At 48.1% G+C, this 24,835-nt stretch overlaps 1 protein-coding gene across 1 annotated transcript in view; it reads left to right on the top strand.

The window, feature by feature from the left end:
• Positions 1 to 24,835, top strand: part of LOC134031681 (thyroid hormone receptor alpha) — an 81,192-nt gene that overhangs the window by 47,842 nt on the left and 8,515 nt on the right. Inside the window, exons 4-5 of the mRNA XM_062475387.1 lie at positions 6,932 to 7,068; positions 20,537 to 20,779. Coding sequence (XP_062331371.1) covers positions 20,724 to 20,779 — 56 coding nt within the window. The 5' untranslated portion in view covers positions 6,932 to 7,068; positions 20,537 to 20,723. The remainder of the gene's footprint in view (positions 1 to 6,931; positions 7,069 to 20,536; positions 20,780 to 24,835) is intronic.

Genomic DNA, 24,835 nt, shown 5'->3' with positions numbered 1-24,835 from the left:
TGCGTGTTTTGGTGTGTGTCAGTGTGTGTGCTTGTTAATGTTTGTGTGTGTGTCTCAATGTGTGCATGTGTCTGTGAGCATGTGTGTCCGAGCCTTCACGCACGTGTGTTTTTAACTATTTACAGCGTGTTAGAACATCAAATATGACACTCTGTAAATATCCCCACTTTGCCTGTTAAGACCAAAATGGTGCGACCATTCCGAAAAAAAAAAAGGATGTTTAAGAGCGAAATAATGGAATCCTTGTTATGCTGCCCAAACATGCTGTACTGCTTTCTCCATATGAACAGAGGTGGAAGTCAGGGCTTTTCAGAGAGTCTGCATTTTCCACCACTACGCCAGCTGCATACAGTATTTCACCTGGGTCCATGTGCGAGTGGCGATGACATCAGCCTAGCACATGCTGAGCGGTTATTAGATTTGGGGGATTTTTTTGGATCAAACAGCTCTGGGTGAAAAGGGCTGCTTCTCTGGTCATTGTCATATCCTCACGGTTGTAAATGTCCGAGGTGGGATGTGGAGTTGAGCAGAGCGTCCTAGCAGGCAGATGTGGATATGGTTTGTAGCGCTTTTATACGACGTAGCTTTCTCCCACGCTGTGCTGTGCCTCGCATGGGACTAGATGCCCTTAAAACAACACTGCTTTTTGCACTGGACAATACAATCCTGTACCATTTGTATTTTTTGTAATATCTGTATTTTTATATTGTAAATTACTGCAACTTATATTTTATTTTATATGTTATTGTATAGTTTATTTTAATCTAATTCCATTGCTAGTTATGTACCCTTAGTTTGCTAGTTATGTACCCTTTGTATAGTTAGTCCTCATATTAAAATTTTAGATTCCTATATGTTTAATGTTTGCACCTTCCTGCCAAAGCAAATCCCTTGTCTGTGCACACGTTCATGGCGAATAAAACCCATTCTGATTCTGAGATGTTAAAGAACTTCCCTAGTACTGCTTGTTTAAACACAAATCAATTCACTTAGTGGACTGCCGTGTTAGTGATTGTTAGCCACAACAGCTTATTGACTGAAGTTAGCCAAAGTGACCTCTAGTTTAGGAAGTCAATTATAACTGAAGGAATCTTTGTTTTCGCCCTGTAGTCCCTCCAGACTCCCTTCAAACCCCTGCTCTCTCGCTAACCGCTGACCTAGAATCAGCTCCCAGCACGTGTACACCATTCTCAGAGCCAGCATGCCACACTAAGGCAGGTCCTGGATCTGTTCTAACATGGGTCCCCCCAAGGGGAAAGGAGACTAAGGTTATGGGTTAGCTTATGTGGAGCTTCAGTTCAGGGTATATCAGGCTCATTAGACTGTCTATCTGTTTGATATGCTAATTACTCTGATTACACACGCAGCCGGGGGGGGGGCTTTTGTACCTTTCGTTCTCTCTCTCATCCCCTTTCCCTGATGTCACTTTCTCCTTTCCGTCTCTCTCTCATCCCCTTTCCCTGATGTCACTTCCTCCTTTCCGTCTCTTTCTCTGGCTCTTACTCTCTCCTCCCCCCTCTCTCTTTTCATACTTTCAGACATACTGTACATTTCCCTGTCTTTCTTTATCACCCCTCCATTTTCCTCCCCCTCCCCCTCTCTCTCTCTCTCTCTCTCTCTCTCTCTCTCTCTCTCTCTCTCTCTCTCTCTCTCTCTCTCTCTACTTATTTCTCAATGTCTCCCTATGGAATGAGAAGCACATTTTCCTCACTAATTACCGTAATCGATGGTCGCCATGGCGCCGTGAGACGTTTAGGTTCTGAGTTTCCCGCCTGCCGGTCGGGCTACATCCTATACAGACCCCCTGACCCTGAGGAAACAAATTAGCGTCTTTGCAGAGAAGCAGTTCCTGCACGGAAGGATTAAGGTCATTACATGGCAGCCGGGATGGAATTCCTCTATGTATTACAGCCTTAAACTTCAACCTACATCAAAAAGCCTGAGAGTCCCCATTTTTTTTTTTTTTTTTTAAGAACATCTTGAAAACAAACAAAGCGTGTCATTATTGGCTTTCTCAGCTTTCGTTCCCTTTAAAGGGTCCAATGCCCCTCGTGCCAAAGCATACATTTCTTGCATTTCACATTCTCACGAATAGCCACTGTTATTTCTAGACATATATATTTTTTCTAGACATATTTCCAGACACGACGACTGGCTTCCAACCCTGTGAGCCTGGTTGGATCTGGAGTTCCCCTATATGTGCTAATGCGCTAGGCTGCAGCCTTTACACACTGTGTAAAAAGAGTCTTTACATTTCCTCGGGATCATTTATGCTTATATAAAAGACGGCCAGGCGGAACCAGCCACAGCCTGAAACCACATGCTGTGAACCGGCTAATTTTAGAGGATGGTTTAGGTAAGGCGGGTCTGGTAGTTAAGATGGAAACCTCTTAGAGGTGGTCCCCTATTGAAAAGCCCCACTATGTGATAGATTGTGGCTAAAGGGTGGTCTCTTAAAAAGCCACAGGAAATGGCCTTAGAGCTCCAGTAAGCATACAGACACTTATTTGCCCCCTATAAGTAACTTCTAAGATCATTGCTTTTTTATTTGTATTTTTTTTTTCTCCTTTTGGCTTGTTTTTACAATCTACAGCAGCTGACCCTGGAGGTCACCCTACTCTTTCTGAGTGACGGTTACGTCCTCCAATAGCATGTCAGACACTGAAGCATGTGATGTTGTGTCTAGGACACCTGAGCGGTGAGGGAATCGGGATAGTAATCCAAAGGTTGCCAGTTCGATTCCCGGCCATGCCAACTGACGTTGTGTCCTTGGGCAAGGCACTTCACCCTACTTGCCTCGGGGGAATGTCCCTGTACTTACTGTAAGTCGCTCTGGATAAGAGCGTCTGCTAAATGACTAAATGTAAAATGACTAAATGAAGCCGTCATTGAAATGAGAGTGTTTCAGAGTTGTACCCCTTCTGGCCGAATGCGCTAGTGGCCTAGAGCAGGAAGCTGGGGTTTCACTAGCTGTTTCACTATCAGTATGATCCATGGTTAGATCCATGGTGGGTTAGATCCATGGTGGTTAGAATGTAGGGTTGTGAGAACGTAACATGGATACTGCAGAACCTGATAGAGAGAGAGCATTGTGTGAAATAATGCATGAGGGCTTTCCACACACACACACGTACATACATACATACACAAGCATGCACACACACGTACACAAGCATGCACACACACGCAAGCGAGAACGTACACACACGTGTCACCTTTATCTGCTCTCCTGTTTGTCTGGCAGGTTATGTGATATTTCAAGTCTCGCCTTTCACAGGCATTGTCCCACTTTTTAACAAATGATGACAAGTCCCTTCTTTACCTTTGCCTACCTGCATTTACCCTCCGAGAATATTACCCAATACGTTCTCTATTCTCCACAGAAAGTCAATCAGTCAGTCAGTACTCACACAATCATGCAATCACACAAACGCCAATTCTCTCCCTCTTGAACATAGAGAAAAACAGAGAAACTATTCAATATCAAGAACATAAAAGAGCCAGGATTGGGTGTGGTGTCATATTCCCTGAATTTGTAGCATTTTCGTACTGCATTTCCATACAAGTGTGAGCTGTAAGTCGATACAAGGCTTTTAGTCTAAATGTGAAGAATATTAAAGCAGCAAGAACGATCTTAAATCGAAGATCGTTACTTGGTAGGTTATGATAGTGTGATGTGTGTGTGGTAATACCTTGGCGTGTAGAGTGTGTGTCTGCGTGCGCGTGCAAGCACGATGCCGGTGTGTGTGTGTGTGTGCAGGAGAAGATCGGTCCTGGCATCGGACACTCTCCCAGCAGAGTGGCACTTTACTAATCAGATCTTCCACAGCTTGTGCTTTGCATGAAGGCACAATGCCTCCTCTCCCCTCCGGCTACTCTCAGCGCCTGGTATTTCCTGCTCAGGAGCAGGATTAGAGGAAATTGATTTATGACTTTGATTTAGTGGCTCAAAAGGCAACATCCACCTCTCTCTCTCTCTCTCTCTCTCTCTCTCTCTCTCTCTCTCAGTCTCTCTCTCTCTCTCTCAGTCTCTCTCTCTCTCTTTCTCTTTCCTTTTCTGTCTCAGAGTCCTCTGGTTTAATCAAGAGACAGAACAGATCAATAGCTGGAGTAGAGGTGCAACAGCTGCCCAGGGACTGACGCTGGGCAGCCTTCTCTGCTGACAGTTGGCTAGAGTGTGCAGCAGCATGTATGTGTGGAACTGTACTGTACAACATTAGGGCTGTCACCTGTGTTGGGAAATGTTCAATGTACAATACAACCAATAATGTGAATCGATTCTCATTTCAATGAATCCTGAGTTCTCATATAAGGGGAGGATGTAAAATGATTCATCTTTCAGTGATCTCCAAATAAACAGTGTAAGAATGTTTCCATCTAACTGATCCTTTTCATGAAAAACAGAAACTTGAATAGGTGGACCCACACACTCACACACACACACGCACACACACACACACACACACACACACACTCACACACACACACACACACCCCTCGATGTTTGTTTGGTTAAAGTCAGAATGTCTTCCAGCTCCAGTGTGTACTTTAGTATCCACCCACATGTCATATTTGTCCACATTGGTGCAGTGTGCCAAGGCGCTGTGTGTTAGCCTGCCCCAGCTGCAGAGGACCAGGGTCAGACGGCTCTGTGGCATGGCTGGCCTGCTTGACCACACCAACAGTTCCTTCTATTGACACTGTCAGTCCAACTGTCACATGCAGGGGCTGTGTAGGAGTGTGTGTGTGTGTTTGTTAGGTTTGTATCTGTGTGTTGGCAGGAGTGCTGGGGTTTGTGTGTGTGAAAAAGAGAGAGTACAAATAGGGTTTCAAATGTGTATGCAGACTGACCTACACTAGCTTGTGTGTATTGAAGGAATAATTCTCCAGGATCTTCCTCTCAGCACTTTAAGGGCTCCGTATAGTGCCATATGTCAGGCGGGGCTTTCACGACCCCAGTTCAAGGCTCCGCAGTCACTGCCACACCCTGACGCCACGCACACCGACGGCCCAAACACACGTCACATTCAGACGAGGTCTGTTGCATAGAGATGCTTCCACTTCACTCTCCGGAAGGTTCCCTGCAATCCAAACATGTGACAGATGACCATGTGCGAGACCCCGATATCCTCTAATCACACATCTTTATTATGACATGTATTTTTTTTCATGGCAGAAACCGTACGGCAGCTAACCTTCTGCTCTCGCAAACAGCCTCGAAAACAAACAACCCCCAATTAACGAGCATGAAGGAGTGATGCGGCGAATGGCTATCACTATCCATTGGACTAGAGTCCAATTCATTAGCTCCTGGATGTGTGTGTGCATATGCCTGTGTGTGTGCTCTCCGTAGTGAATGCAGATAACCCTTTAGCTTTCAGCTAATGGCCTTCCTGATTACATACCCAGTACAATACGATTAGCGTTAGCGAGGCGGACGGGGGTCAGGTACGGGACACAACACAGAGCTGTTTCCGAGGGGGATATTCAGATGCTCTTATGCGGTTCCCCCTGGTACACGGCCTTCCATGAATGTTCCCCATTAAATATTTATGGCGCGGCTGCGTTAGCGCAACCGCAGCCCCCCTCATGACCTTGTCTGCTGTCCAGCACGTGCTGAAGCAGAGGAGGCAGATACAGGCTGTCTGAGGAGCACAGCCGAGGAGGGACTTCCTGTGAGCTGTGAGTCATCATCAGACACGCGTTCAGATGAATCTCTGCAGGAGCTCGATGTGTTTTTATTTATTTTTTGCGCATTATTATCACAATGGAACAACCCTTAGATGCCCCTTGAGTTATTACTCCAGCAACTCCCCATTCCCGGAATGGGGGTTGTTACACAACATGGCAACCTAAGCAATGTAACATGGCATGGATCATTTCATTGTCTTAGTTGTCCACTTCTGTCCATTAACTGTGACACAAATACAAAAAAGCCTTGGATTGATCCATGGTGTGTGTATTTAATTCCACATTGAAGCATCAACAGATTTTGCCTTCATTACATCACAAGGCTGTGGGTTTTTAAATATAAAGGATTATTGCCAGTAGTGGCTTGTGCTCAAGTGCTAAGCCGGCCGTTGAAAGCATTAAGAGATGCTCTCAGAGAATGTATTGAAACATGAATACATAAACCCTTTGGAGCTTTCTCTAACACCCTAAAGCAGAGCTACAAAGGACCAAACAAGATTGAAGGAGCTCCTTGTGCACTTCTTGTCTCTCAGATAAAGAGGTACACAATAACACTTCATAACGATATTGTCAATGACACATCAATATTGTGAACCTAAAATGAACGTTTAAAAAAGAATCCCTCTGGCTGGGGCGGGTGGGTTGTTAAAGATAAGATTACACCCATACGCATGATAGTTAATTATTAGATCTTGATGTATTCTTCTTATTGTCTATTTACACTAACAAAACAGTACGGCTACTATGATATTTCTTCACGTTGAAATCACCTCTGTCAATAACAGGGAGGAACTAGCTGTGTAAATGCAAGCTGTCACATGAAGTCAAGTACAGTTTGAGAAACTTTCCATACAGTCCCTTTCTCAAATTTGAACTGTAACAGCAAACCTTGAGGCCTTCAAGCATGTGTGGCCAAGCTTCTGCTAACTGCGGTCAGAGACCTCAGGAGAATGTTGTAAGGGTGTAAATTACAAGTGTCAGCCCTAGTGGGAGTATGTGCACTAACCCACACACAAGTGTCAGGGCGTCCACAGTTAGTCTTGTCCTAGTTGATGAAGTGGAGTCACGTTGAAGGTTCTTCATGCAGAAGGAACAAAGTACTGGTTCATGCCAGTTAAGAGCTCCACAGCAAAGGGTGGACTGTGAGATGATATGAAGTAATCCAGGAAATAATATACCCGAAGAGGAAAAGTCTCCCATCTTCTCAAAATACTTCTTCTGATGTTTTTTTCTTCTCCAGTGCTACTGTACCTGAAGTGCATATCAAATTGTCACCTCTCGTTTGAAGACCCAGTCGTTCGTTACAGCTTCCTATCCTGATCCAAGTTCGCTCCTTCACACATCTTCAGGCCTCTTGTGAAAGACGTGATTAGAAAGGTGAGAGAAAACCTGTGTGTGTGCGAGACGGAGCGCGAGACAACAGCACACACACACACATGCCTACAGTAACACACACTCACACAACTCACATACTGTAGCATTGGAGCACCTTTTGGCTGTGATGTTTTATTCAACACGAAGCCGTCAGTTTCTAATACTCCTCTGAGTTGAAGTGTTTTTCTTCAGCTCTGAAGTTTCTGGGGATAAACGCATACATGACTTTTCAGATGTTACCTGCTGACAATCCTCTCATCCCTGTGTGCACCTGTCGGGCTAGACACTGGGATATAGATGCACAAACATGAACATGGTTTATTTCTGTGGGTTGACTGCCTTGCATATAAACACGCCAGGATAGAAGCTTATTGCTACAGGTGTGCAGGATGTTCTGGGTGTGTCTCCGTGGTGACAGTAGGAATCTTCTGAGGAGGTGTTTGACCGTGAGAAAGTGAAACTTGTGTACCTGTAAGAGGGGGACGATCAGAGAATGACAAACAGCAGAGAGACGCATCACAGAGAGAACGACGAGGAGATGAAAGAATGAAAACATCGATCCACAGATGCATCCTGGCCAGCCGGCCGCCGTTTACGAGGGCAAACTCCCCTCGTCTGTATCCATTCTCTAATGACAGGTCACATGACTCATGATGCTGGCACCGGCCCAGGTTTGTGACAGTGTTGCCGACACGGCCTGTTTGTCTTGCATGCAGCTGTTGGAGCCGCGCCTGGGCCAGGCTAGGATAGGCTCCAGGACGTCTGTCTGGACAAGAGCACGTTCAAGAACGGAGCTTGGGGTGGGTTTTGGCATCGCTGGGGGGTTTTGAGGACAGAAGAGAGAAGTGAGAGCTACTGGAAGCTTGTTTGCTCTGCGGCTCTGCTGTGACTTGGTGTCGTACTTGTCTCACGAGAGGCGGAAAAATGTTCTGGTGTCTTGAGATACGGCTGCACTTTCTTTCATTCATTCATTCGTTTTTTTTTTTGTTTTTTGGATGCTGTCACGTTGTTGAAGGTCTATAATAACGTGCAGCGTTTAGCAGGTGGGCATGAGCAGGGCAGGGCTCCCTTGAGGACTGGAGAACACATGGTGCACAGGGAGGATGGGAGAAGGGGAGGGATACTCAAGGAAGATGAATATACTCTGTCCCATTTTCACATTAAACAGGTGTGACACAAACACACATGCACACTCTCATTATCTTTCTTTCTTTCTTTCTATATATCTCTAATTTACACACGCACACACACACACACACACACACAGTCAGTCCTAGACAGTGAAGGTAAGTGAGATGGGTGGAGGAGGAGAGAGAGGGGAGGGGGGAGTCTTGGTGATGAATGAGGTTTATAAAGCCAGCCTGTTAGACTGTGGGATCCAGGATGTCTCACTCTCTGGGTATCTAGGGCTCTTCCCTATGGTTTTATGTGTACAGTACATCCACCATTTTATGTCTATCTCCCTCTGGTCTCAGACATACTGGAGCCTTTAACTTATTTCTTTTGCTCTGTTCTTTTGCTCTGTTCTCTATTCTCTATTCTCTATTCTCTATTCTCTCTCTCTCTCTCTCTCTCTCTCTCTCTCTCTCTCTCTCTCTCTCTCTCTCTCTCTCACACACACACACACACGCACACAATCTTCTCTATCGGATAATGAGCTGGCTGTTTTAGTGCATCAGTTCAATTCAGAACCAGACATGATTAAGCGTTGATGGAGTGATATGAGAGACTGAATGTGATTTATTTCTTACACATGGAACAGTGACCAGCTACTCTGATATTAGAGAGGGAGCCAGGCAGGACTGGAGAGAGGGAGAGGGAGGGAGTGAGAGAACAAAGGAGGGGTGAGAGACATATACATAGTATAGAGAGAATGGAGAGAGAGGAGAGAGGGGCAGTTACATGGGGGATGGAAAGGGGAGTGAGGGTGGACTAGAGAGAGGGTAGAGAAGAGAGACAGTCAAGGAAGGGACAGAGGGAGAGAAAGAAGAAGGGGAGGGAGAGTAAAAGAAAAAGAGGGTTGAAAGAGAATGAGAAACAGGGAGAGAAAGTGAGAAGAGAGAGGGGGAAACAGAGAGAGAGAGGATTAATTGAAGATGTGAATCTTTCCCACTGTGTCATCCCGACTGCGTAGCATTAGGGTTCCTTAGTGCTTTATAACCCTGTGTGTGTTTCTGTGTGTGTTTGTGTGCGTGCGTGCGTGTGTGTGTGTGTGTGTGCATGGGTGTGTGTGTGTGTGTGTGTGCATGTGTGTGTGTGTGTGTGCGTGTGTGCGTGCGTGTGTGTGTGTGTGTGTGTGTCTGTGCGTGTGTGTGTGTGCGTGTGTGTGTGTGTGTGTCTGTGTGTGTGTGCGTGCGTGCGTGCGTGTGTGTGTGTGTGTGTGTGCATGTGTGTGTGTGTGTGCATGTGTGTGTGTGTGTGTGTGTGTGTGCGTGTGTGTGTGTGCGTGTGTGCATGTGTGTGCGTGTGTGCGTGTGTGTGTGTGTGTGTGTGTGTGTGACCTCCCCTACGGCTCTGGCTCTCCTCCCTGTTAGATATCACACTGAGGTGTTGCTGCTCCGTCCACTGCATGCCAGCACCACACTCGTCTCTCTCCCTTCATCCCTCTCTCTCTTCATCCCTCTCTCCATTCATCCCTCTCTCCCTCTCTCTCTTCATCCCTCTCTCCCTTCATCCCTCTCTCCCTCCATCCCTCTCTCTCTTCATCCCTCTCTCCATTCATCCCTCTCTCCCTCTCTCTCTTCATCCCTCTCTCCCTCTCTCTTCATCCCTCTCTCCCTTCATCCCTCTCTCCCTCCATCCCTCTCTCTCTTCATCCCTCTCTCCATTCATCCCTCTCTCCCTCTCTCTCTTCATCCCTCTCTCCCTTCATCCCTCTCTCTCTCCATCCCTCTCTCTTCACCCCTCTCTCCATTCATCCCTCTCTCCTTCTCTCCCTTCATCCCTCTCTCCCTCTCTCTTCATCCCTCTCTCCTTATCTCTCTTCATCCCTCTATCTCTTCATCCCTCTCTCCTTCTCTCTCTTCATCCCTCTCTCCCTCTCTCTCTTCATCCCTCTCTCCTTCTCTCTCTTCATCACTCTCTCCCTTCATCCCTCTCCATTCATCCCTCTCTTTCTCTTCATCCCTCTCTCCCTTCATCCCTCTCTCCATTCATCCCTCTCTTTCTCTTCATCCCTCTCTCTCTTCATTCCTCTCTCCCTCTCCCTTCATTCCTCTCTCCCTCTCCCTTCATTCCTCTACCCCTCTCTCTTCATCCCTCTTTCTCCTTCCCACTCCACCACTCCCCCCACATGGATAAGCTGTATTCTAAAGATTATCATGCTTAAATCTCTCGCTAATAACCAGCTTAGGCCAGAAGAGAGATATCTAGTAGAAGGGTACCAACCGCCATCCACTCTGTATTATATCATGTTACCTTATAGTGTATTATAGGTGTATTAGTGAGACTTTGACGTGAGCCGAATGTATCCTGTCTGGGCAGGAAACGCATATGCAGGGTACTTCCTGTGGCTTCAGCCACCACATGAAAGCAGGCCTGCTGCAGTTCACAGGAGTTGCTCTCTGCTTGAGAGCAGGCTGCCGTCATGTATACCACACGTCAGCACCCTTGCTATCTGCTGCCTGGCAACAGGTAAGTCTGTCTCGGACTGATTCCAAGGCAGCATAGCCCCTCCTGCCCCACGCTTATCAGGCAGTATTGGGGTACTTCTCTCAGTTTTACCATGCAGAGAATGCGGGCCAGGGGAGCGAAGTGAAAGGGAAGTAATCTCTCACTCTCTCTGACTCTCTCTCCCACTCGGACTCTCTCTGACTCTCTCTGCCACTCGGACTCTCTCTGACTCTCTCTCCCACTCGGACTCTCCCTCCCACTCTGACTCTCTCTCCCACTCTGACTCTCTCTCCCACTCGGACTCTCTCTCCCACTATGACTCTCTCTCCCACTCTGACTCTCTCTCCCACTCAGACTCTCTCTGACTCTCTCTGACTCTCTCTCCCACTCTGACTCTCTCTGACTCTCTCTCCCACTCGGACTCTCTCTGACTCTCTCTCCCACTCTGACTCTCTGACTCTCTGGAGAGCCACGTCAGTTGAGATCTGACTGTTCCGGTTCTCTCAGTCTGAAGCTCACCCGCCTCTTGCCACTAAAAGTGGGACATTTTCCGTGTTTCACTCTGTGTGTGGATATTTCTGTGTACAATCTGCCGAATCCAGTAAACAGTACTAATATAGAAGACTGCAGACCTTTTTCCTCCCCACAAAGCCGTCTACGGCCTGAGTCACGGCCGACACACATCCTTAGGAGCTTTCATCAGCACGCTTGCAAATCTGCACTACACCAAAACGTTTACCTTTAATTATTCATATTATCCATCGACCCACAGTCAGTGCTTTTCAAGGAACAAAGGTGACCAAAGTGTGCTCACAAGGAAGCAAGTATTTTCTAAACACTCACACAGAGAGACTGCACATCATCAGCCTGCAGTATACTGTTCAGCTCATCAGTATCCACAGGTGAATTATTATTCCCTCTGCTACACACAAGACTCATCATTTAATGTCCATCAGCCTGAGGATCCAGTCATTGGACCGTTACAGCAGCACGCCATGGCCTCGCGCTAGCCTCACGCCAGCTTCATGTTATCTTATGTTAGCGTCATGTTCGCCTGGCCGTTAGCCTGACGTTAGCATCACGTTATCTTATGTTAGCCTCATGTTAGCCTGGCCGTTAGCCTGACATTAGCATCACGTTATCTTATGTTAGCCTCATGTTAGCCTGGCCGTTAGCCTGAAGTTAGCATCACGTTATCTTATGTTAGCCTCATGTTAGCCTGGCCTTTAGCCTGATGTCAAAGCCTGTTGGTGAGTCTGGACTCTTCTAATCTGAAGAAAACAAAGAGCAAGTTCTCCCTGGTTCTGTGGCTCAGACGGGTTCTGCGGCTCAGACAGGTTCTGTGGCTCAGACTGGTTCTGCGGCTTAGACTGGTTCTGCGGCTTAGACTGGTTCTGTGGCACAAAGCGAGCCTCAAGCGCGACTGGGCACGGTGGGACTCGACCAATCGGTGGCCTTTTGATGTTATTCTGAGTTTACTGTAAAGTAGGGCTGCAGGCCTGCAGACAGGCACCCCGCCATATGGCGCCTATGTTATAGGACCCATGCTGGCACCCAGTCGTCACACATATGCCAGTCTGTCGCCGTGGCGATACCGAGCAGACGTGGCGGGTATGGGCGAGAGACAGGGGCCCCTCCCCCGCTGGCCCCTCCCCCGCTGGCCCCTCCCCCGCTGGTCCCTCCCACACAAGTAAATAAGACCACTGCCATTAGACGCACACATTGACGCAGACACACAAACTCACATAGTAAGAATTGTTTTATAAATGTTGGCCGGTAAACTACAATACGTATGGGCACATGCACTTTTGTGTGTGTGTGTGTGTGTGCATGTGTGTGAGGGCTCTGGAACAGACTTGAAATAAAAACAAGAAAACTCTTGGAAAAGAATGATTAAGTGACTGTTTCATATACCTTGGGGCAATTTGCCATGAAACCTCCTCCAGACCGCCGGCCTCTCTCCCTCCCTCCCTCCCTCTCCTCCCTCTCCTCCCTCCCTCCCTCCCTCCCTCCCTCCCTCCCTCCCTCTCCTCCCTCTCCTCCCTCTCCTCCCTCCCTCCCTCCCTCTCCTCCCTCTCCTCCCTGCTTTCCCTCCACTTTTCACATGGCTGCATGTCTGTCTGTCCATCTATCTGACGGCACAGCCTGGCTGTCTGTCTGTCCGGCCGTCTGTTTCTCGGTGCGTGGGGACTGTCTCACAGAGACTGCGCTGTCCATCTGTCTGTAAGTCTAGAGTCTACTGTCTCCAAGTCTGTACAGTTCTGTCTCTCTCTCCATCTCTCTGTCTTTCTGCTTTTCTCTCTAATTTGCTCTCTGCTTTTCTCTCTGCTTGTCTCTCTGTCTCTCTGCTTGTCTCTCTCTCTGCTTTTTCTCTGTCTCTCTGCTTTTCTCTCTGCTTGTCTCTCTGTTTGTCTCTCTGCTATTCTCGCTAGTCTCTCTCTGTATCTGTCCCTCTCTGAGGCTTATTGTGTTGTTTTTATTTCAGTTTATTTGCCTTTGATATACAGCATGTGTATCAAACTGTATGTGTGGGTGCGTGTGCAATCGTTGTACTTGTCTTTTTGTGAGTCCATGTGTATGATTGTGTACAGTACTTCTGTTTACAGTATATTGTATTTATTCACTATTCACTATGTGTGTTTGTGTATACTGTGTGTATACTCTGTGTGTATACTCTGTGTGTGTGTGTGTGTGTGTGTGTGTGTGTGTGTGTGTGTGTGTGTGTGTGTGTGTGTGTGTGTGTGTATATATGTATTATATATATATATATATATATGTGTGTGTGTGTGTGTGTGAGCTAGTGTTAATCTGATCCAGGACCACACAGGCCCCTGAGAGTGCTCCGCCCATCCCCTCATCCTTGCCAAGAAAATCACCTTTCAACCGGCGTTCCTGTCAAGCCCAGCACCTTCTCCCCTTTCAGGGGCTCCTCAACATCCGCTCTAGAGAGGATGGGACCAGAGGCCCACCCCCCAGGCCCGGCCCCAGCCCCCACTTCCCAGCCCACCCTACACCTCGGGCCCCTGCCAGGCCCCAGGGCCCTCCCTGCTTTATTAGAACACCCCTGGGTGGGGGTACAGCTGGGGGAGGGTGTGTGTGCATGCGAGGCCATGGTTACTTTACCTCTTTTATTGCTCATTATCGAGGTGACTGAGATGAGGAGATGAATTGATCTTTTTTTTGTTGTGGGAGGGGGGGGGGGAGAGGTGACAGACGAGGGAGAGAGGGAGGGAGGGAGTATTGGGTTGTATGTGTACATGTGTGTGGACTTGTACGTCCCCCACACACACACACACACACACACACATACAAAAGGACCACATTTACTGAAGAGGCCAAGTTGTCATCGTCCTGGAGTCTCGCATGAATAAACCTCATGAACCCATCCCAATTAGCTGAGGTTTTTGTATTTGTCTTGATAAATATGTGCTTATTTATTTTTATGATTTGATTTTCTCTGGTGTTTATGTTCCTGGCTGACGTAGGGTTGTTTGATTTGTTCTGTGGCTGCAGCTTGGCTGTTGGCCCTGTTTTACACAACCACTACTGGGCTGCTTGTCTGCAGCTGGCCTTGCAAGAACAGGCATTTGAAGGAACCACAGGGTTCGGTGGACTGTGGTGTGAATGTGTGTGTGTGTGTGTGTGTGTGTTTAGCCAATTTACACCTGCTGTCCCTGAGCATTGGGGTTTTAGACTTGTATAAATCGACATTTAAATTTGGAGTCCAAATTGAATTGATCATGTTCTCATGGATGTGGATGTGCACATGGCGATGGGAGAGCTTGATGGAGTGTTTGTGCATGCCGCCCCCGTGTTCCTTCCCTCCTCAGAGGACAGGTGCTGAGTTCACCGCCTCAAGCTGTTGGCATGGCAACCGTTACCTCCACACCTGCCTGGCTTTCAGCTATTGTTTGGAAAAGAGTGCGGGGCAAAGAGGTGGAGTGAGAGAAGAATGAAGTGAGGGAGATGGCCTGTGTCCTTGTCACTGTAAGTGAGAGGTTATTTACTGTGTGTGTGTCTGTGTGTGTATGTGTGCGTGTGTCCAAATTAGGCTCTGTGCCCAGAACTTGCATTTTAACCTGTCTGATCATACACACCAACTGATGGCTAATGACATCACACACACTGTTGGGATTGAGTTTCCTTCGTTTTTTTCCCCTTGGCTTGGCTGCTCCATTCATAAAAGCCTACATGCTGATCTGACTGTATGCCAAGGCTTACCTGGCCCCCACTTTGTCACTGTGAATCACACACACACACACACACACACACACACACAAACACACAACATTCTGACAATGTCCTGACAACTGCTTTGCACAGTGTAGCTATTCTGTTATTGTGTGAAACTATCTCTTTCACAGCTGTTATGAAGCTCCTAAAATCTTTAGGCCAAACTTCCTGTACCAAACCTGTTCTCACATCCCACCAGGTGTCAGCTGTTTCAAGGAAACCAGCGATCTCTGGACAGGGAGATGTTGATGTGTGTGTTTTGAAGAAGACTCAAATACACACAGAGAGCTCGAGCCCAAATGTGTGTTCTTTTACCTAACAGCCCCAATCCGGTTAGCATTATTACTGTTCATTTGATTAGCGTCGTTCTGGTCCTAGGGAGTTTGAAAGACTTAGTCTTGCAAACCACAACAAACACTGGACAAGCACACAGTGGACGAGCCAGCACTGGCAACACCATCTTTTTTTCCCCTTCAACTCCAAGTAGAAAGTCATGGCCTATAGCCCAATCTGGCCACTAGCCAGGGCTGCTAAAGTTCAGTCTGTACAAATATGAAGTCATCGCTGCCTTTTCAAAAATGAGTCTTTTCAAACTGCTGTAAGGAAACAACAAGAGGGGGAAAGTAGCCACATCTCTAGAGCAACAACCACCCGAATACACAACTTCCCCCAAGATCCTCCCACTGTGTGCATGAGTTAAGGTGGACCGGAGAGACCGAGGGGGCAGGCTCGCGTCCCAGGGGGGTCTGAAGGTGGATACGCTGCGCAAAGGGTTGAAAAAATGTGTTTCGCTTAATGGAGTCCCGAGAACTGAAAGACCCAAGCGACCCATGGAGAGGTTGATCCTCTCAAAACCCTGTTTATGTTCCTCTTGGAAGTACCCTGAGCTTCCTGCCGCAGACAGATCTACCTTAACAACAAGGACAAGAAGGGAGGAAGGGAGAACGAAAAAAGGAAAAAGCGCCGGGATTTGTTTTCCAAACGCAGTCACATTCTTGGCAGCGTCTTAACTTGCCCCTGCCAAAACAGAGTGGAATCAGAAGGGAGGAGAGAGAAAGGGAGGAAGAGAGGCGATAAAGAAAGGTGGAGATCTTTTTTCTTCTTCTTCCACCCCTGTTTTTTCCCCTCACCCCTTTTCCCCTTATTTCACCCCAGCCAGGACACCCTGTCCAGGACAACCATCCATCCCTGAGCAGGCGCCATGTGTGCACTGAACTGCCTGTCCTTCCACCGGTATATACATCCCCTGCATGTTTCCTGTTCTGAAGCTCTCATATGATAACACTATCATCCATTATTGCATGTCTGGTGCACAAACAACGGCTTCAGGGACTCTTAGCGCAAGGTTGTTGCAAAACGCGAAACATTTAGCTTTTGAGTATCAGAGTGGAAGGATCCGTCAGAGAGGGTTGAGTCTCCTCAGGGTTTAAAGGTAGTCCTCCTTCATCACCATTTTCAAAAGGAAAACACGGGAGATCAGTCAGTCAACCAGTCAGTCATGCTTTAGTAAGAAGGAACTAGGGACTATCTAGAGAAGAGAGAGGGAGAGGGGAGATAATATTGAGATAAAGGCTTGAGAGAGGGAGGTAAAAGTGTGTTCCTGTGTTGGAAAAAGAGAAACATTGAGACAAAGTAAATATACTGTGGATGTGACAGCGAGTGGGAGAGAGAGAGAGAGAGAGAGAGAGAGAGAGAGAGAGAGAGAGAGAGAGAGAGAGAGAGAGAGAACATGGTGCCAAGTGGTCTCCACCCTATAGTTGTACATACTGTACCTATACAGCAGCCCTTCCCATATTCCCTTGACTGACAACACACACGTACACACACACACACAGTCGCGCATATCCTCTGAGTTCAGGGTTGTGCTAACTCCATTGGTTCCCATCATAAAGACTAAAGGCTGAGGGACAGGTTGGTCATGTTAGACCTCAGTTTGTGTGGGGGGGGTGTACATACGGTATGTGTGTGTGTGCATGTGCCTGTATGCATGTTTTCATACACACAGGACATCATTAGCATATTAGTACAAACTGCACACCCCCCCCCCCCCCCTCTCTACATTGCAAACATATCCAGCTCACCAATTCACCCGCCTTCCTCCTATGCTGGCAGCCAGGGATCGCTGGTCGGGGGCCATTAGCACCTATTATTAACCCCCAGACAGGGATCAGCCTGGTGGGACAGGGGGCCTCCCGGCTGGGAACACACATCCGTCAGGCAACAGGATCCCCACGCTGGGCCTAGTGTAAACACACTGTGCCCCAGGCCCACCCGCCAGGCATCGCTCCTAACTGCTGGCCAAGGGACAGCCCCCTATCATTTCTCATGGCTAAGGTCACCCCTGGGACTCTGGAGAACTGACCTCAAATCTGTTGTTACAGTTTGAATGTTTACCAGGAGGCTGGCTGCTTGAGAGTTTCGGTGTGAAATACGTAGCACTGTCGAGGTCCCATGGCAGATCCCAAAGCAGTTGTTAACCCCAAGAAACATAATTAGATTGATCCTATGTCATTCTTCCTGCTGGCTTGGTGTCAGTTGCTTCGGTGGTCATTGTAACCCAGGCTGGGAGCAGGTCAAGGGGGCCTGGCCCCTGACCTGCTGACAGGGAGGACGATATGTGGGCTCGGCTGGTGCTGGTATGTGTGGGTGTGTGACGGGTGTGTTCGCCAACGGGTGTGTGTGTTTGTGCAAGTCTGCTGGCTCGCTGGCCGCTGTCTGTGACCTTTTGGAAGAGCTAGGGGGCTAGTGCCGGCACTCTGGAGATGAAACAGCTTCCCTGTACTCTGGCTGACATGCAAAATGATCAATACACACAGACAGACAAACACACAGATACACTCATGCTGTGGATGAGTACTTGGCTGACCCAGGGAAGTGCTAATTACAGTTCCATCATACTTATACTAGTATTGAGGGCACTAAACAGGCCTCAGTCGTTAGGACCCTTGGTTCGACCCACTGATCAACACTAACTAGTGAAGCTTCATTGTGCATGAAGGAGCATCTGAAATGAACTTGCTGTTCAGCCTTGAGGGACATCAAGTGATACGCAAGCAAGAGTGCAGCAATTGAAAATGAAAGCAAGGCGAGGCCGCTAGATCTTGTCTTTCCAGAGCTGCTTTCATCAGTCAACCTATTTTCTCCCCCTCACAAGCCAAACCCGCCGTCCTTGATCTCGGCTTCTGTCTCTCCCTAATCAAGAGCGCATCTTCAGTCTCCTCCCCCCTTCTCCTCTCCTCCCCCCTTCTCCTCTCCTCCCCCTTTCTCCTCTCCTCCCCCCTTCTCCTCTCCTCCCCCTTTCTCCTCTCCTCCCCCCTTCTCCTCTCCTCCCCCTTTCTCCTCTCCCCCCCCTTCTCCTCTCCCCCCCCTTCTCCTCTCCTCCCCCTTTCTCCTCTCCTCCCCCCTTCTCCTCTCCTCCCCCTTTCTCCTCTCCTTACCCCTTCTCTCCTCAGAACAAGTACAAGGATTGACATGCATCTTGTTGGACTCAGATAAAGAGAGCAATGTTTAATTGATCTCTTCACACACACACACACACACACTAGTTATTCTTTTTCATGCTTTTTAACATCAGCATTTTATATGCAAGGCATAGTGGGGGGGGGGGGGGGGCATAGTGGGGGAGGGTGGGGGTGGGTTCTTTCTCAAACCAATTAAAAGTTGGAAAAACGCTGGATTAAAAGGCCCTGTGGCTCAAATTGTGTGCCTTGGTGTTAACACTCCCTTACCCAAACACACCCCTCCACTCCCACTTCTCGCTTCTCACTTGTGGACGAGAAGTTATGTGTAGTATGTGTATGTGTGCACACACATACACATACTAAGGTATAAATACACACACACAGGTCAGGTCACTTTTTTTGGGTTCAGCCATGCAGAAGTCGGTCATTGAAATTCAACACACAATGCAGACAGGCTCACCCGTGAACAATCTTGGAAAACGCATGAATATGTCCACTAGCACTCGCTGTGCTTGGCATTTTACTGGTCTTTAAACTCAGAGAACTACATTTATTTTGTCCAGATGCCAACAATTACCTGAATAATCTCTCCTCCCTGCACCTCCTCATAACAGCCCCTGTCCTCCCTCTCTCATCTCTCACTTTCTTTATCTCTATTTTTCCTGGACATCCTTTCTCCCTTCCTCGCTTTTTCTCTCTCTCTCTCTCTCTCTCTCTCTCTCTCTCTCTCTCTCTCTCTCTCTCTCCTCTCTCTCTCTCCTCTCTCTTCTCTCTCTCTCTCACTCTCTCTCTCTCTCTCTCACTCTCTCTCTCTCTCTCTCTCTCTCTCCATCCCACCGCTTGTTTCCAATATGTCTCTCCCTCCCTCTCTCAGTCGGGAACCCCAGAGTAATAAAGCATGCGTTTAGAGGGCCAGGGCTGTTTGAGAGAGGGGGTTTTATATGCTTGACCTTGGCTATATGTGGAACTCTACGTGAGTATGGCTAACAGACTGGGCTGGCTGTGGACAGCTAAGACTACTCTGCAGTAATAAGAAGACTGGTAATGAAGTAGAGGAAGGGGCCATGTTTCAGAGGAAGAGGTACAGAAGCCCTCCAGACCAGCCTGGTCCTCCCACCACACTCTGGCCCGCCCGTGTCTCTCGTGTCAGGGACGACACTCTTATCACACAGGCCGAAGGAAAGCATAACCCCGCCATAAACAGATAGATGCCTTGTAAATGCCGCCCATTAAATGCTTGTAAACAAAGTCTGCTCCAAGAAGCAGGCTAAATAACCGCCCTTGTAAAACTCACACCGCCGCGACACCTGAGCTGAAAATTGCGGTGCGTGACGCAACCTCCGTGCCCCAGTTCAAAGGATCAGGGGATCTGCCAAGAGGTCGGAAAGGTGGGAGAGAAGCGCTAACGCTACAAATTGCAGAGCTTTGATTTGACTGAAAACAAAGTCTTTTAAATTGTCCAATCATTTAGTTGCTGAATGGAACTGCCTTAAATAAGAATCACAGATTAACTGCAGTGGTCTCATATACAGACTCCTTCTTTGTGGGATTATGAAGGCATGAGTGAGGGATTAGCAGAGGAAGAATCTGAGAGGGGAAAGGATTGGCACCAAAAATCAACTTGACCCCTCTCATGAAATGAACTTTGAGAAGATCACAACCACCCCACCCCCCACCCCCACTCACCTCACCCCCCCCTCCCCCTCCCCTCCTCCTAGATGTTATTCTGCCCAATGAAAGAGAAGTTGGAGCTTCATGTCAAGCCCCCCCCCCCCCCCACGACTCCAGATGATCAGGTCACTGAAGCCCCAGTTGAAAAGCCCCGAGCATACAGTAGCCCCGCTCTGTCCTGTGAGACCCGGTCACTGCTGTTCGGCCTCACGTGACGGCTGGTCACATGAAGAGCTGGGACCACACACACACACACACACAACACAACATGCTGTGGTTGATCTCACTAAGCGCACAACCGAAGCTCCGCTGTGTGGTCGGGCCGAGCGAGCGGGGCTGCCTGCCTCTGTGCCCTCGGTGCTGGGGGTCTGGGCCCAGGCGGTCCGGGGGCTCCGGGGGCTCAGTCCAGACTGCACTCACTGCACTCATGGCAGAGTTGTTGATGTACATCTTTATGAAGGAGTGCTCTTGACCATCTGTCTCCTCTCTCCCAGCAGCGTGGGTGAAGCCGCAGCCTCCTCTCCCAGTACAGCCCCCAGGGCCGGTCCAGGGGGGTCGCTTCAGACAGGACCCTGTGATGTCCCAACTGACTGACCCCCCAACCTGCGAATGACAAGCGTGCATCCGAGGGAGGGGCCCCACCTCAGTCTCCCATTGAGCCGCTGGATGGAATTAAGGTGAATGGAACACATGCCCAAGGAGCAGGAGCCTAATCTATCAGAAGGAGAAGAGAAAAGGTAAGTCTCTCACACACACACACTCTCTCCCTCTCTCTCTCTCTCTCTCTCTTCTCTCTCTCTCTCTCTCTCTCTCTCTCTCTCTCTCTCTCTCTCTCTCTCTCTCTCTCTCTCTCTCTCTCCCTCTCTCCCTCTCACTCTCTCTCTCACTCTCTCTCTGTCTCTGTTTTTCTTTCTCATCACTCTCTCTCCCTGTCTCTCTCCCTCTCTCTCCCTCTCTCTCCCTCTCTCTCCCTGTCTCTCCCTGTCTCTCTCTCGGTATGTTTGTGTATGTGTGCCTTGCCGACCTAGCAGTTAACCCTTATGGGGGCTCTACACACACAACACAAGGTCTGCCTTTCACTATGAATTAAAACATAACATTAGTGAAATTGAATCTCATCTCAAGCAGCCAGGGATGAAGTCCTTTCAAAAACAAGCGTCCTCATGCAGAATGAGAGCAGAAATCTACAGCCAGGCTCAGCGACACCTTTACAGTACAGTCAGGTAAAGGTTCTGATAGCCTTGTGGGATGCATCGTAGTCATGCATGTGTGTTGGTGTCGGTGTCTTCACGTGTGTGTGTGTGTGTGTGTGTGTGTGTGTGTGTGTGTGTGTGTGTGTGTGTGTGTGTGTGTGTGTCGGGGGTTTGACATGAGCAGGTTCATTGACAAGTTCCGTTGTTCCCAGTACTATAGTGTCAAATTCGCTGTCAGTGATCCCTGTGTCATGCAGTAAGGAAAGAAAAAACTCAGCAGCCAGGCTAGATCACTGTGCTTCATGGACACCTGTCAGTAGATTACAGTAGACTCTTGTGGTGTGTGTGTGTGTGTGTGTGTGTGTTTAGCAGTGCTCCAGAGCTAAATTGTGTCCCATAGTGCTGTGTATAATTAAAGACTTGAGGAGGTGAATGGTTCCAGGCTCATTGTATAATCACATTGGCCTGTTAGATTTAATTTAAACCTCCCCTTCTCCATGTTTGTAGTCCTCTGACTGATCTGCCACACCCGTGTCGTCTCTCCTGTGCGCGGCTGATGCAAGCCCTATTGCACTATGTTGCACTTGCTTGAGGCATACAAAACAAGAGCACAGCATTATGCAGTTTGGAGGTGCTGATAAAAGTAAACAAGGCGCTTTCTTGCTTTCATGCAGTCGGCCGAGAGCGCTCTCCCACCAAGCCAGCAAACGAAGCTCCTTCATCTCATTTGACACAGTTACCAACGTGTCACAGTTTGCCAAGCAACCACTGGCAACTCTGCTGTCAACACTTGTAAGCTTGAATTCAGTTACACTGGTTGTTCCTTATCAAATCGGTTTTATGTGCTGATAAGGTGGCGGCGATTGAGTTTATAAATGTCACTTCGACAGACAGTAACAGTCTGAGATGTTGGCTTGGCGTTATTAATATCATGCTTCTTAAGCCCTATCTCCAGTCATAAACAAGCCCAGGTTCATCTTTCCCTTGCTGGCCAGCTCATTGGAAAGACGTCAGTACCTGGAGACTCTCTCTAGTGGTGGGTGAGGTTTCAGCAAGAGAGGAATTCATTGAAAAGAACTTTCTGTTTCTGTACAGTCTTCTAACCAGACGAGACTGAGATGTACGGCCGGGACCTGCCAAATCCCCTGCCTCACTGTCTCCATTCTAATTGGATTTTGATACAAAACAATGCAATTTATGTTATTCAATTGAACTCTCTGGGGAAGTTTAAACTGATATGAGTCCATATTGCTATATTTCTGCCAGCAGGACGTCAGCTAGATACAGTACCCTGTGAGGCTCGGCTGTCAGAGTTTAGTCCTACAGACATGTAGCTTCTATGATTCTTAACCCTTTAATCCTATTTTCTTAAAATATATATATATATACAATATTGTTTACTTTTACCCAAAAGTTACCTGAAGGCCTACTATATGGATGTAGGTAAAATACATTTGTTATTTATCAAAGAAGATATCTTGCTAACTGCACACACTGGCTGGCTCTCACTGTGTCAAGGAGTGGCCTCTTGTGGTATTGTGTGTGGTTAGCATTTAGGCCAGGAGACGTTGATTGATTTTCAATAAATCACAATTAGAAATGTGTGTGTCTGTGTGTTTGTGTTTGTTTGTGTGTCTGTGCACTGAACAGTATAAGTTCCTTCTGGGTTGACAAAGTGAATTGAATTGAAAGTGTCTACAGTGTCATGCTAAACAACAAGCCTGCACTCTGATTAGTGTGATAGCTACGCTAATTTGATGTGTCTGTCTTGTTAAAGTTGTTTTCAGCTTGAGATGTCCACACTCATGAAGACTTCAACTATGTAGTCAGTCAGCAACCTTGCTGTGTTTCTTGGGAGGTACCTTCGAAGGGCGTAGCATTACCAGGCCACCATACCGGTCCTACACCCCTGTGTTGTGATAGGAGTTATCCAGCTTTCATCCAGTGGCAGGCTTCTGCACCCACAATGGCCCTGTAGTTGAGACAAAAGAGGAACAAAGAAGCCATTAGTACTGGGATGTATGGGCGGGGGTCACCCTAGGAACATGGTATGCATGCAGAACAATAGACTACTGTATAGAATCACTGTGCCTAAACATAGGCTAGGTCCTCACAGGGGGGGGTCAGACTTGAAGACATAACAGCATGGACGGCAAACTGCTGTTAAAGATATGGAAGATGTTTATGTTAGTAGTGTAGCCAGAACTGCCCTTCTTGGCGTGAAGGGAGAGAGAAGAGGAGAGAGAGAGGTTGAGAGAGAGAGCCCTATGAGCAAGTTCCCACTCTCTATAAAAACTCTACAACAAGTCTTCATTCTCTTTCCTCCTCAGCCATTCACTGTTGGACGGTGATACGCTCTAATGAGAGAACATCTTCTTCTCAAGACATATGAAGGGGGCATTTCTGCTTTGTTGTGATAGTGACAGCATGTAGAGGGAAACAAGGGGACAATGGCCCCGGGCTGGAATCGAACCCGGGTCATTTACGTTAAAGAGCGCCCCCCACACCAGCACATGTTGACCAATATGACCTGGTACACGTGACCCCTGCTACTACGACAGCCTCAGCTATAGCACTTTGGCACGATCAGTGGAGTGCAGGACATCTTTTGCATTTACTGTCCCAGTCTACACTGACATGTATTCAGCTAAATAAACACAAGTTCAAAGCACAGTGGGGTTGTTGGCCGTTAGTGTTTTGAAGTTGCGGGTCGTTCTAGTTTTCCCAATGAGCCCTGCTGCTCGGTGGGGCGGGTTTCACTGGTGTGGATGGGAGCCAGGTCTATTTTACACACTGTATCGTTTTCAGCTGTGAAATTCTGGCCTTACTGAATTCTATACCATGGCTATGTATAGCTCTGGTCTCCAAGAACAGGCGGCGGTTCCAGTCTGAGGACTACCTGGTAGTCGCTATGCCATCCACACCTGCCACTCAAACCTGGAAACCACAGAGGGCTAGGTGGAGCAGCTCAGGTGGGGAAGCTGTCCGTCCTCCAATCCCAGAGGAGGGGCGGGACTTCCACCAAGTCTGAGATAGAGAGAGATAGAGAGAGAGAGAGATAGAGAGAGAGAGGGAGAGAGAGAGAGGGAGAGAGAGAGAGACGCAGATGGCAGGCCAAGAGGAATTGGGGGGAACAGAGAGAGAGAGAGAGAGAGAGAGAGAGAGAGAGAGAGAGAGAGAGAGAGAGAGAGAGAGACGCAGATGGCAGGCCAAGAGGAAGAGGGGGGAACAGAGAGAGAGAGAGAGAGAGAGAGAGAGAGAGAGAGAGAGAGAGAGAGAGAGAGAGAGAGAGAGAGAAAGAGAGAGAGAACACTGTAGGAGAGATCCAGACATACAGAGAGCGAAAGACTGTCAGGGGGGATTCATACAGAGCACAGCCAGAGAGAGAGAGAGAGAGAGAGAGAGAGAGAGAGAGAGAGAGAGAGAGAGAGAGAGAGAGAGAGAGAGAGAGAAAATAAAGGGCGGGAGGGAGGGTGGGTGTGTGTGTGTAAGAGCAAGTCACAGTGTAAAGCTAAACATAGCGCGCCTGGCAGAAGTTGTCAGTGTTCAGAGCACACAGAGTAGATGTGTCTTCTGTTTGCTCGGGCTGTTGCTGTGTGA

The sequence above is a fragment of the Osmerus eperlanus genome, chromosome 12, assembly GCF_963692335.1.
Source record: "Osmerus eperlanus chromosome 12, fOsmEpe2.1, whole genome shotgun sequence".
Taxonomy (NCBI): Eukaryota; Metazoa; Chordata; class Actinopteri; order Osmeriformes; family Osmeridae; genus Osmerus; species Osmerus eperlanus.
The sequence above is the reverse complement of the archived record's forward strand: the minus strand, read 5'-3'. Positions and strand labels throughout refer to the sequence as shown.